At 43.7% G+C, this 13,667-nt stretch overlaps 1 protein-coding gene across 18 annotated transcripts in view; it reads left to right on the top strand.

The window, feature by feature from the left end:
- The window catches only part of TRIP12 (thyroid hormone receptor interactor 12), a 127,537-nt gene that overhangs the window by 27,488 nt on the left and 86,382 nt on the right, over positions 1-13,667 (top strand). For all 18 annotated transcript variants that reach the window (XM_058665088.1, XM_058665086.1, XM_058665085.1 and 15 more), the window contains exon 2: positions 1,806-1,952. In XM_058665088.1, the coding sequence (XP_058521071.1) occupies positions 1,855-1,952 (98 nt within the window). In that variant the 5' untranslated portion in view covers positions 1,806-1,854. The remainder of the gene's footprint in view (positions 1-1,805; positions 1,953-13,667) is intronic.

Below are 13,667 nucleotides of genomic sequence, written 5' to 3'. Positions count from 1 at the left end.
ACACTCTTCCGAATTTCTGGAGAATCAGGGTGCCAGATAAGTGTGACAGCCATCCTTAATTGAAAAATACTTTTGTGTATTGTGAAAATTGAAAATTTAGCTGCCGCAATGGCTAGAGTTGAGCTGATTTGAACCCAAGAGTTAGGAACTACTTTGGGTCTCTCACATGGGTGCAGGATGCAAGGCTTTTTGGGCAGTCCTCTACTGCTTTCCCAGACCACAAGCAGGTAGCTGGATGGAAAGTAAAGTAGCCAGGACATGAACTAGTGCCCAGATGAAATCCCGGCAGATACAAGGCAAGGACATAAGCCACTAAACTACCGTGCTGGGTCCAGTAATTTTTATATATATATATATTAAAGATTTACTTATTTTCATTGGAAAGCTAGATGTACTGAGATAAGGGATACAGAAAGATCTTCCATCCTCTGATTCACTTCTCAAGTGGTCACAATGGCTGGAGCTAAGCCAGTCTGCAGCCAGGAGCCAGGAGCTTCTTCTGGGTCTCCCACGCAGGTGCAGAGTCTCAAGGCTTTGAGCTTTCCTTGACTGCCTTCCCAGGCCACAAGCAGGGAGCTGGAGGGGAAGTGGAATAGCTGGCATGCATATGGGTTCCCAGTGCATGTAAGCAGAGGATTCAGCCAATAGGCTATTGCTTAGCCCATTATTTGGTAGTGTTTTTATGCAATACAGAACTTAAACTAGTGATTTGAAATTTCTGATCAGAGCTTATTCAAATAGTGTGAACATGTGTGACAAATACCCCTTTGCTACGTTACTTAGTTCAACATAGAAATGAAAAGGAAGTCTTTCAGTGGCACTAAATGATTAGTTTATGTTCCTCCAGTTTTTGGAATGTTACATCACATCATTATTTGTTGTTTTCCTTCTTCAATAGAAGTAATGAAGAAAGAAATTTTTAGATTTCTTAAATGGAAGCTTAAGAAAGTTTGTGAAAAGTTTGATATAGACATGTACTCATGTTTTCTTGTTTTGGTGTCCTGAGTATCAGCCATTTATCTGTTAAGTTCTTATATATAGGACTTTCAATTTGTGTTTTGAGCTGAGTTGTTGTGATTATAACCTATTTTCACAACTTCTCCTTTCTGAACAGATTGTAGATAATGTGCTGGTTTCACAGAAGAGGTTTATGAAATTTAGAGCTAGGTTGTCCAAGGAAGGTTTGCTCAGTAGAACTGATCTTTACATGCACGTTACCTGATGAGGTTGTCCAGGTTTCTGTACATGACCTGATTTATCTCACTATTAAGACATATGATCTTGCAACTTGCTTTGAATTTCCTGTTTCATTTGTTCCCACAAATGAAGTTAGCATGACATATGTTGTTTTTAAAACTGTGACAGAATTTTGAGGCTGAGAGGCTGTGATTTAATTGTACAGTGACAGACTCCCTGAATACTTACTACCTTCTCTATCCAGAGCTAAAGCTGAGGGGTTTGACTTTAGGTACAGTGCTTGTTTTTGTGCAGTTCAGGAAGCAGAGAGCAGACATATTGTAACTGTGCTTTGATTTTTTGAATTGAAATTCCTTGGTTATTCCTTGAAAAAAAAAAATCTTAATTTTCTGAGTTCTGGATCCACATGCTTTGATTTTGGTATTCCTGACATTTTGTAACAGATCCATTATTGAGACTTAACAGCTTAATAAGACAGTGCAGCATTGATGAAGACTGCAGTAAGATCAAGTTATTTACCTAGAATGTTCTTCTTACGATTTGGTTTTTTTTCTTGCAGTATGATGTACATTGGATAAGTTTTGATTTTTACCTGTTCTTTCTTTCAGTGAATGGTAGTGTCTAGAAAGGGTATGTCCCTTCAAGAGAGAGGTGCCAATGTCCAACCGGCCTAATAACAATCCAGGGGGGTCACTGCGACGTTCACAGAGGAACACTGCCGGGGCCCAACCACAAGACGACGCGATAGGAGGAAGGTATGTATGCTACGATAACTTGACAAGGAATTGGCAATAAGAGGATATTTTTGAAAGCCTTTTGGGGGACCAAAACTGGAATGATTCACTGCAAATAGATACTTTTTCTTAATTTTTTACCCAAGCAGCACAAAGAAAGCAGTAATTCAACACCATTCCTAAATCATATCTCATATATGCTAGGCTCACAAACGAGTTTTCAGTTATTGACATCAGAAGCTGGATTGTGGATCGCTGGCGTGATCACGTGTCATGTTTTGTTTGCGCCTTCTTCTTATTTTACGAAACGTACTGCAGCACATCTAATAGCCAGTTGTGATTGTTATCCTATGTGTATCTCAATGATAGTTTATTGAAAGGAAGCTTTATTTGTCTCAAGAACTTGAGTTTTGATGCTTTGCCTTTTTTTGTCATGCTTTTTGTGGATGCTGAGGTGTAAAGTTTTTGTTACATAAATATCAGTTGGGTCTTGTTATCTAGTGTTTTTTTTTTTTTTTTTGGTCTTAACTGTTATGAGCAATGAGATCTGTTCTCTTGAATGTAAAATTCTGGATCTGAGTCAACCAAGGTTTGTCATCATATCAGGATTGCTCGGAGCTCTTGTAAGGTCTGCTCTGTCATCCATTGACACTGGACAGTGATTATGGTTAGCTTGCAGTTAATGTGGGTTAGATCTTTTTTTATTATTATTTATTTGAAACGCATAGTTAGAGAAAGATGGAGAGACATTCCATTTATCTGCCAGTTGACTCCTCAAGTGCCTGCAGTGGCCAGATCTGGGCTGGTCAGGAGCCAGGAACTTCACCTGGGCCTGAATGTGAGTTCAGGGGCTGTCTTTCGCCGCTTTCCAGGCACATCAGCAGGGGAGTTGAATAAGAAATAGAGAGACTGGGACTCGAATAGGTATCTATGTGGGATGGTAGTGCCACAAGCTATAGATTTATTAGCTGCACCACAGAATCGGCTCATGGCCTGCATTTTGAGAGGATTGCCTGATGGAGGCACTTTAAGCATAATAATTTATTGTCTGACAAGTTGTAAATGCCTACACCCATGCACTTACGCTTTACATGAGGTGTACAGAATAAATTCCTATCGTGTTCACAGTAGAATAAGTGATAAAGCTTGTGGACTTTTTTTTTTTTTTTAAAGATTTATTTATTTTCATTACAAAGTCAGACATACAGAGTTGAGGAGAGACAGAGAGGAAGATTTTCCCTCTGATGATTCACTCCCCAAGTGACCACAACGGCCGGTGCGCGCCGATCCAAAGCCAGGAACCAGGAGCCTCCTCCAGGTCTCCCACGCAGGGTGCTAAAGCCCTGGACCATCCTCGACTGCTTTCCCAGGCCACAAGCAGGGAGCTGGATGGGAAGTGGAGCTGCCGGGATTAGAACCGGTGCCCGTATGGGATCCTGGGGCGTTCAGGGCGAGGACCTTAGCCGCTGGGCCACGCCGCCAGGCCCAGCTTGTGGACTTTGGAATAGAATATCTGTGTCTGTTTTCTTTCTCTGACATTGAACAGCTATGTGGCTTTTGTTAAGGGTTTTGGGAAACATTAATTTCTTTTTTTTTTTTTTTTTTTTTGAAAATATTGCGTATTAAATTTTAATCTCAATACAAATTAAATTATATGTAGATCAATGGTTTACATTTTTATAGTATTGTAAAAATACCAAAATTGGAAATAGGAAAATTCTTTTTTTTTTTTTTATAATCTATTTTATTGTGTTGTTGTTGACAATCTTTTCATAGTTAATTACAGTTAAAGAAAAAAAAAGGTTCAGGGGGATAGGGAAGTGGGCAATACTATTATGGGGAAACATTAATTTCTTAACCTATACAGTGGGGTTTCAAAAGGTCGTTTGGAGAGTGAACTAGCTGATAAGAGATCTCTCTGTTTACCTCTCTCTGTTACTCTTCCTTTAGATCATTATTTATTTTTATTTTTATTTTACTGTTTGAAAAGCAGAGAGACATAGACAAATCTCTGATCTTTTGGTTCAGTCTTGCAAATGCTTGCAGCAGCCAAGGCATTGGATGGTCTGTCTCTCAGATGGGTGTCTCACACGTGTGGCTGGTCCTGTGATACTGGATGATACTTGAGCCCTCCCCTGCCTCCCTGGGTGGAACACTCTAGGATGTAAGCATTGCATGCAGCAGCTGAAGCAGTAGGTCAAATACCTGCCACTTCCACAATTGGCTTCTTTTTTTTTTTTTTTAAGGATTATTTTTTATTTATCTGAGAGTCAGACAGAAGTAGATAGTCCTTATGGGATGCTGGCGTCAGAGGTTACAGCTTTACCACTATGCCACATGATCAGCCTGTCACAACTTTCAAGTCAACATACTTACTAAAAAAGAAACTGCCCACAAAAGAGGCACTTTTTACCTTTAATTTAAATGTGTGTGTGTGTGTGTGTGTGTGTGTGTGTGTGTGTACACATTTAAGAGGTAGAGGATTAGCATTAGTTGGGGGAAAACAGTCTAATTACATTTTCATTTTTATATGGGTCCTGTTGCTAACTTCCCTAAGTTCTGTTATAGTCAACTTTTATTACTAAAAACATCTGCAATAAATTTAGGATTTTCACAGTTTTAATGGTGAGTCAGAGCGTTGAGACAGCAGCTACTCCAGTAGTATTAGTTGAGTGTCTTAAAGTTTCAGAAGTATTGGATGTATTCTTTTTTTTAAAGATTTTATTATTATTGGAAAGCCGGATATACAGAGAGCAGGAGAGACAGAGAGGAAGATCTTCCATCCGATGATTCACTCCCCAAGTGAGCCGCAACGGGCCGGTGCGTGCCGATCCGATGCCGGGAACCAGGAACCTCTTCCAGGTCTCCCACACGGGTGCAGGGTCCCAAAGCTTTGGGCCGTCCTCAACTGCTTTCCCAGGCCACAAGCAGGGAGCTGGATGGGAAGCGGGGCTGCTGGGATTAGAACCGGCACCCATATGGGATCCTGGGGCTTTCAAGGTGAGGACTTTAGCCGCTAGGCCACGCCGCCAGGCCCTGGATGTATTCTTTTTTTTTTCTTTTTTTTTTTTTAAAGATTTATTCATTTTATTACAGCCAGATATACACAGAGGAGGAAAGACAGAGAGGAAGATCTTCCATCCGATGATTCACTCCCCAAGTGAGCTGCAACTGGCCGGTGCGTGCCGATCCGAAGCCGGGACCAGGAACCTCTTCCGGGTCTCCCACACGGGTGCAGTGTCCCAATGCATTGGGCCGTCCTCTACTGCCTTCCCAGGCCACAAGCAGGGAACTGGATGGGAAGTGGAGCTGCCGGGATTAGAACCGGCGCCCATATGGGATCCTGGGGCTTTCAAGGCGAGGACCTTAGCCGCTAGGCCACGCCGCCGGGCCCACTGGATGTATTCTTTAGTTGAACTGCATAGAGTCAGTGTGCGTTCAGGATTCAGTGTGTTTTAGCATTGAGAAAGTGTGCTTAACTTGTATTCAGGGCTCGAGTCCAGGCTCTTGAGTGTGAAGGCAGTGATTGTTTTCCTTGTTCTAGACTGTTTTCAGCTGCATAGAAGCACTCTATGCATTTGATCACGGCCTTGCCAAGGGCTAGAAAGTACTTAAAAGTGCAGAGTATTATCAGAGTTTAAATGGGTTTCCTCCTAAAATTGTTAGATCAATTAATTTGGTTTTCAAGATTTATTTTCTTTTTATTGGTATGACAGATTTACAGAGAGAAGGAGAGATATAGATCCTCCATCCACTGGTTCACTCCCCAAGTGGCTGCAAATGGCCAGTGCTGGGCCAACCGAAGTCAAGAACTAGGAGCTTCTTCCAGGTCTCCCACACAGGTTACAGGGTCACAAGGCTTTGGGCTGTCCTTCACTGCTTTCCCTGGTCACAAACAGGGAGCTAGAAGTGATGTGGAGCAGCTGGGACAGGAACTGGCACCCACGTAGGATCCTGACACTTTCAAGGTGAGGACTTTAGCCACTGAGTCATCACACCATATCCTGAAATGCACATTTTACAGAGAAAAGGGACAGAGCGATCTTTTACCTGCTGGTTTACTGCTCAAATGGCCATAGTGGCTGGAGCTAACTCAATGCGAAACCAGAAACCAGCAGCTTCCTCTGGTCTCCCATGTGGTTACAGGGTCCCAAGGCCTTGGATCATTCTCTATTGCTTTGTCAAGCCATAAGGGTGAGCTGGATGGAAAGTGGCGCAGCCATGACATGAACCGGTGCCCGTCTGGGATGCTGTCCACACATGTGGAGCAGTAGTCTGCCATGCCATCATATCAACTTGTTCCCCCATCCTAAGCAATTTGGGTCTTCATCTGGGTCTCCACATGAGTGACAAAGGCCCACCCTATTATTTGGGCTTTCATTGGTTTCCCCGGGCAATTAGGGCCAGAAACCCATGCAGGATGTCCGCATTGCAGGCTCTGACTTCACCTACCCTTTTGTCTATTCTGATTTTGTAGGTGCTTATTGTTTTGTTAGAGGGTTTATGTAAAGGATATCAGTGCACTGATGAACAAATATTTTCTCCTCTTAATTGCCTGCTGACTCCCAGCATCTATGTTAGAGGGGAACAGGATCAGAAACCTTTGGGATGCAGGGAATGTCAACATCTTTTGTTTTCCAAATGAAGAATATTTTCTTAGTTCTAATTTTGTTTTTATATTTGACTATAATCTGTTATTTCTTTTTTTTAGTCTTCTTTTTTTTGAGTTTTATTTATTTTTATTGGAAAGTCAGATATACAGGAGAGTAGGAGAGACAGAGAAAAGATCTTCCATCCAATGATTTTACTCAAGTGGCCGCAATGGCCAGAGCTGAGCCAATACAGAGCCAAGAACTTCTTCTGGGTCTCCCACGTGTGTGCAGGGTCCCAAGGCTTTGGGCTGTCCTTGACTGCTTTCCCAGGCCACAAGTAGAGAGCTGGATGAGATGTGGGGCCACTGGGACATAAACCAGCGCCCATATGGGATCCCCACATGTTCAAGGTGAGTACTTTAGCCACTAGGCTACTGCGTAGAGCCTGCAGTTTCTTTCTTTTTTTTAATTGTTTAGGTAATTAAGAGGAATATAATCTCATGTGGGCCTCTGATTAGACTGTGATGGGTCAGGTTTGTAGGATGGTGGGTGGGACAAATTTATGTTTCAATTTATATTTGTTTTCTCCTGTGTGCATGGGGGAGGAGGAGGATGAGGAAGAGGCAGCTCCTTGTGTCAAATGATAGCTCTGAGAAGTTGTTGTTATGCTGCAGGGTTGAGGAAATCTTCCCAAGGTCTGCTGGTTGACAAAGTCCATCTTAGTGTATCCACAGATCCAGGAACATGCAGCAAAGCTTGGCCAGGAGAATTGTCCAACCTTTTTTGATTTCTGTTCTCTGACGTGGCACTTAATGTCCCTTGCTGGCCTACATGAGCTGGCCCATATGTCCCCTGTTTGCATCTGGACATGCTGTTAACTGCACAGGCATCAGCAACTGAGGAGGCCCCATCCCAATATATGCAGTCCAGGATCGGACCACACGTACTATGATTTTCCCTGTGGCTTGGGGTGGAGAGAAGGCTCTCAAGAAACCTTGTGTGGGGTGACCTCAGACTTGACTCTTAATATGTACCAGCCAGTGCAGGGTCAGGTGCAGTTTTCAGCTAAAGCACATAGTGGTGGGATGCAGCTGTTTTCACCCCAGCCCCATACCTCCTGCATACCAGTGATGCTGTGGCCTAGTCAGGGTGACCTGCAATAACCTCCACTAGACCTGTCCCCAGCCCTGGTTTTTGTGCATGCCAGCCTCTGCTGCAGCCTAGCCCGGCCCAACCCATATTCCATCCTTCTCTCTTGCATACCATTGGTGCCATGGCTTACCTCAGCCCACCCTGCCTCCAGACCTGGCTCTCAGGTATGCCAACAGGTGTTGCTGCCTTGTCCAACCTGGCCCACCTCCAGCCCTGGTTCTCATGCTCCCAGCCCCAGATCTTTTCACCTGCCAGAGTGTTGGTCAGCGTTACATGAGTTGCAGCAGTTTCTCGCACTTGACAGCTGGTGTTGCTGTCTAGCTGGGCTGGCCTGCTCCCTTTGCCCCTTGTGTTTACCAGCAGTCAGAGCAACCTTGCCAAGCCTGAACCATCCCTCTTCCCAGCTCTCATGCTCGTCTGTGGTAGTAGCAGCCCAGCAGTATAGTTCCAGAGGTTCCCCTACTAGGCCTGCTCCCCAGCCCTGGGTTTTGCACCTGTCATCGGGTGCTCTGGCACAGGCTAAGATGGCCTGCTCCCAAGTCTTGGCATTTAGCATCAGGTGCTGCAGCCCAGCGCAACCTCGCCTTCTTCCAGCACCAGCCCTTATGTGAACTTGCGCGTGTTGTGGTCCTGCGGGGTCCAGCCCACACCCTGTCCTGGCTTTCAGTTGTGCCAGTGTGTGCCAGTAGCTGGCAGGAATGGCAAATTTGTGTTAACTATACCAGTATGCCAGCACAGGATGGTCTCCTGTGCCTCTTGAATGGGAGATACTTCTTTGAACACAGTTTTACTCTGAGCCTGGATAGCCATAGTCTTGCTTTTGAACAAAGGTAGAATCGACAGTACAGTCTTATCCTGAGCACTGTGATTTATAGTCCAGGCTGGGGAACATCGGAAGCTTTGGCCGTTTTCAGTTCTGATGGCAAATGTAAGAAAATGTAAATCTGCAGTTACTTATTGTTTTGTCTCCTGCTTTATGGAAGAAGGTGGGCAGGAGGAGAGAGCCAAGCTATTGGAGGGTAGTTGTGTTTTATGTAGTAGTTTTTGGAGCTGTGTGAATTCCACTTGAGGCTTGAGTATCCACTCTTGTTCCGTTCCCAGAGAAAGGCATGTGTTGCTTCAGTGAGGCCTCTTTTGGCAGTTTGTACAGTTCTGCCTTAAAAAATTTATAATAAGATTGTATGCATTAATATCTTGTTAGTAAAGACTGTTTTATAGCTGCTACAGAAGTACCCAGTGTTAAGCATTCTGGCCCTGTTGGGGAAGTGGGCCTCGGGCTCTTCGTGGAGTCAGGTGAAGGACATTTCTAGAGATGACTTCATGGGTCTGGGCTCTGCAGGCTGAAGCAGCAGTTGCTAAACAGATGGTGCTTGTCAGCTATGTTTGTCTTTATGTGACAAGTGGACTCATGAGGTACTTTGAAGGCTTGAATATTATCTATGGTTCTTTTGTATCACTTGCTACTTTTGCTCCTCAGCATTAGGTATTCTTCAAATACTGGTGTAGGTTAGAAATCAGATCCCTCCCCTGCCCCACTGGCATTTCTAGGTTTTCTTTTTTCTTTTTTTTTTTTTTTAGATTTATTCATTTTATTACAGCCAGATATACAGAGAGCAGGAGAGACAGAGAGGAAGATCTTCCATCCGATGATTCACTCCCCAATTGAGCGCAACGGCCTGTGCGTGCCGATCCGAAGCTGGGAACCTGGAACGTCTTCCAGGTCTCCCACACGGGTGTAATGTCCCAATGCATTGGGCCGTCCTCAACTGCTTTCCCAGGCCACAAGCAGGGAGCTGGATGGGAAGTGGAGCTGCCGGGATTAGAACCGGCGCCCATATGGGATCCTGGGGCTTTCAAGGCGAGGACTTTAGCTGCTAGGCCACGACACCCGGCCCTCTAGGCTTTCTTAAATTGCTTAAAATGATGATGAAAATGTTGACTGTTTGGAAGATGGGGTTGACATAGGGCATATTTTAAATGAGCTTTGCGATAAATAGGATGGATTGGATTATGCTGTAGTAACAACTCAAATCTTATTTGTTTATTCGCTAAAAAGAAATCATGAGTGTAGGTAATGCAGCTGTCGGTTCTGCTGCACAGCTGCACTTGGAGATGCTCACATTCTCTGGTGTTCCCAGGGTGCTTACTGAAGCTAAAGCTGACTGTGAGCTGTCCTCTGTGTTCTCTAATATTTCCCCCAGGAGTGATCATTTCTGCCCATATTTCCTTGACCACAATAAATTAAGAAAATTTAAAAGTGCCATCTGGGGTGAGCACTGTGGTATGCTTAGCTACTGTTTGTGATACCTGTCTGTTAGTAGATGCGGCTCAGATCTCAGCCCCTCCAGGCTTCAGCTCCAGCTGTCTGCTGATGCTGCTGGGACGGTAGTGGATGATTACCCAGCTACTTGTGTTTATGCCCCCCTGTGGGAGAACTGAATAGAGTGACCTAGTCCAAGACATTTGACATGTGATTCAATAGATGGAAAATTTCTTTCTTGCTCAGATTCTGCCTTTCAAATAATTATTAAGAAAATAAAAAATACCATCTTGCAGTTTTTTATGAGAAGATAGCAAAACAAATACTCATGATTTACAGGCTATTTTTTCTTTTTTTAAGGGAAAAAAAAAAGGTTCAACTATGTGCCCGAAAGGCAGTTACAGAGAGCAGGAGACAAAAGTCTTCCATTCTCTAGTCTCCCTCTAAATGTCTGCCATGGCTGGGCTGGGCCAGCCTGTAGCCAGGAGCTTCCTCTACACTCAACGACATGTGCCATTTTTTCTGCCTTCCCAGGCACCGGAGCAGGGATGTGGAGCAGCATCCATGGTACATGATCCATTGATCATATAGGATGCTGATGCCGCAGACAGCCATTTTACCCACTCTGCCGTTATCACTAGTCCCATAATTAACATTCTGAATCACATATTTGACAGTTTTTTTTTCCCAAATTCTATTTAAGATATATATCTAGGGTTAGGATGTCGTCTCCTTCTCCTACTTAACCAGTCTGGGATCCATTCTAAATTTTTATTTTGTTTATGGTATTCTTCTCCCTCTTTTCTTGTCTTTACATATTGTCTTGTTTGGGAGGAATAAAGTGATATAGGGTAACTTGATGTGATTTGCAAATAGCTTGGTGTCTTTCTGACTGCAGTTTGATTCCTTTTGAGAATACTTTCAACTAGAATGGGCTGGGTAACGTGTAACAAGTTCCGTTCAGGTACAGTAGAGTTATTGCTGTAGTCAGGCTGGCTGGAGTTCAGCTGCACCCCTTCCTGTTTTCAGCACTGCTTTGGTAATGGTGGGAGGACCAGTCTGTCCCATGGGGCCTTGTGGCCATGGGAGGAAATTGACAGTGTTAGGCATTGGCAGGGTTGTCTTGGTCCAGGGAGAAGCAGGGTCTTTCCTGTAAGTGGATGTGGCAAACCTGGAAGTCTCAATGGCACTTGTATTCTTTCATGGGCCCTGAAAGTAATAGTGTATATTTTACAATTTTAATAAGCAAGAGTGAGATGGATCCCAAAAGTCATCTTGAAAATATACACTGGTATTAAACAGTTTGTGTAAAATGGAATGAGAAGTGTATTTTGGTGCAAAATTTTGAAGTCCATATGAGGGATCTTCAAAAAATTTGTGGAAGACTGCATATTTTGAAAAACTATTTATGTATTCCAAAATATTTTGCAAAGAATAAAATTACCTTTTCATTCCTGTTTCTAAGGACTTTAAATTTTTTTAAAATTTTTATTGGAAATGCCAAGAGGGAGGGAGAGACAGAGACACATCTCCCATAGATCTTCTATCTACTGATTCACTTTGCAAATGACTCCAGTGGCTTTAGCTGGACTAGGCCACAACCGGCAGCCTGCTTCTCCATTCAGATCTCTCATGGGTGACAGGGCCCGGTGCTTGGCTGGCTGCTGCTGCTTTCTCAAGCATGTTAGCAGAAAGCTGGACTGCACGTGGAATAGTTGGGACTGGAACCAATGTTTGTATGATATGCTGTTATTACAGGTGCCAGCCTAATGAGCTGTGCCACATACAGTGCCAACTTACAGAAACTTCGAAGTGCCTTCGGTATAGGAAACCTGTGTGATGTTGTCAGTTGGTATACATTGTTTCACATACTTCACTGAGGATTTTAATTCTTCTGGTGCTAAGTTTTTGGCCTTCCAAGAAAGGTTTAGTGTGACTAAAAAAATAATGCAAATGCTTCCTACTTCAGCCAAACAGCACAACTTTAGCATCATATTTGGAAGGCTGTGCTTTTTGTTTTTTGTTTGTTTTTTGTAATAGAGAGGGTTCTGTTTCAGAAGATAGAAATGTTTTCTTCCATGATTTTCATGTACAGTTTCCAAAACTTTGGGCTTGATTATTTTGACCTGTACAATGAGCAGAAATACCATTGTGGATTGGATAGTTATAATTGGCCTATTGTACATAAAGCTCTAAATCACAGAGATGATTAATTCAGCTTTAGAATTGCATGTATTTAAAGAGGCTAATACTTGGGCTAAGTCTTAATGTTTCCTATCTAAGGCCTGTGCATACATACCTCGCTTGCTATGTGCTTAAAATGGGAATAACTGTCTTGGGTGTCATTTGAAGCCAAGTTAGATTATACATTTAATAAAAGCTTAAAATAATGTGTGTCACTTAGTTGAGTAATTCATTTGTTATTTTTCATTTTTTGTTGAGATTGATTTTTGTTTGTTTTAAAGATTTATTCATTTTTATTACAAAGTCAGATATACAGAGAGGAGGAGAGATAGAGGAAGATCTTCCATCCGATGATTCACTCCCCAAGTGAGCGCAACGGGCCAGTGTTGCGCCAATCCGAAGCTGGGAACCAGGAACCTCCTCCATGTCTCCCATGCGGGTGCAGGGTCCCAGTGCTCTGGGCCGTCCTTGACTGCTTTCCCAGGCCACAAGCAGGGAGCTGGATGGGAAGTGGAGCTGCCGGGATTAGAACCGGCGCCCATATGGGATCCCTGTGCTTGCTAGGATACCGTGCCGGTTCTGAGAGGTTTTTTTGTTTGTTTGTTTGTTTGTTTGTTTTTAAAGATTTTTATTTGAAAGGCAGATTTTTACAGAGACAGAAAGAAAGAGTTCTTCTGTCCACTGGTTCAATCCCCAAGTGGCTGCAATGGCCGGAGCTGAGCCAATCGAAAGCTGGGAGCTAAGAGTTTCTTTCGGATCTCCCATGTGGGGTGCAGGGTCCTAAGAACCTGGCCGTCGTCCTCTGCTTTGCCAGGCCACAAGCAGAAAGCAAGATGGAAAATGGAGCAGCCAGGACACACACCGTCACCACAGGACTGAGTGTTAGCTTACTGCACCACTCTGCTGGCACCACTTAAGTAGCCAATTAAAAAAAAGTTCATTCTCTGCCCGTCTTGAGTAATCTTTCAGGCAGGTATCTGTAAAAGTTGTATATATCTTGGGCCTGGCCTAGCGGCTAAAGTCCTCGCCTCGAACGCCCCAGGATCCCATATGGGTGCTGGTTCTAATCCCGGCAGCTCCACTTCCCATCCAGCTCCCTGCTTGTGGCCTGGGAAAGCAGTCAAGGACGGCCCAATGCATTGGGACCCTGCACCCGTGTGGGGGACATGGAGGAGGTTCCTGGTTCCTGGCTTTGGATCGGCGCGCACCGGCCCGTTGCGCTCACTTGGGGAGTGAATCATCGGATGGAAGATCTTCCTCTCTGTCTCTCCTCCTCTCTGTATATCAATCAGCCTTTCCAATAAAACAAGTAATCTTTAAAAAAAAGTTGTACAGATCATTAATCTGTCATGAATCACTTTTTGATTATCTCTACCATTTGCAGCAATCTTGTAAAAAGTCTGGGGAAAATAACTTACTGCATGTTTCCAACCTTTGTGCAATGATTTTTTCTGATGCTTGATTCAGTTTAATTCCTTTACCTTTTTTCTCTTTAATTTCTTCAGTGTAGAGTTAGCCACCCACAGAGTCCCATTGTTGTACCTGACT

This window comes from Ochotona princeps, chromosome 5 (assembly GCF_030435755.1).
Source record: "Ochotona princeps isolate mOchPri1 chromosome 5, mOchPri1.hap1, whole genome shotgun sequence".
NCBI lineage: Eukaryota > Metazoa > Chordata > Mammalia > Lagomorpha > Ochotonidae > Ochotona > Ochotona princeps.
This window is presented reverse-complemented; position numbering and strand designations above follow the sequence as displayed.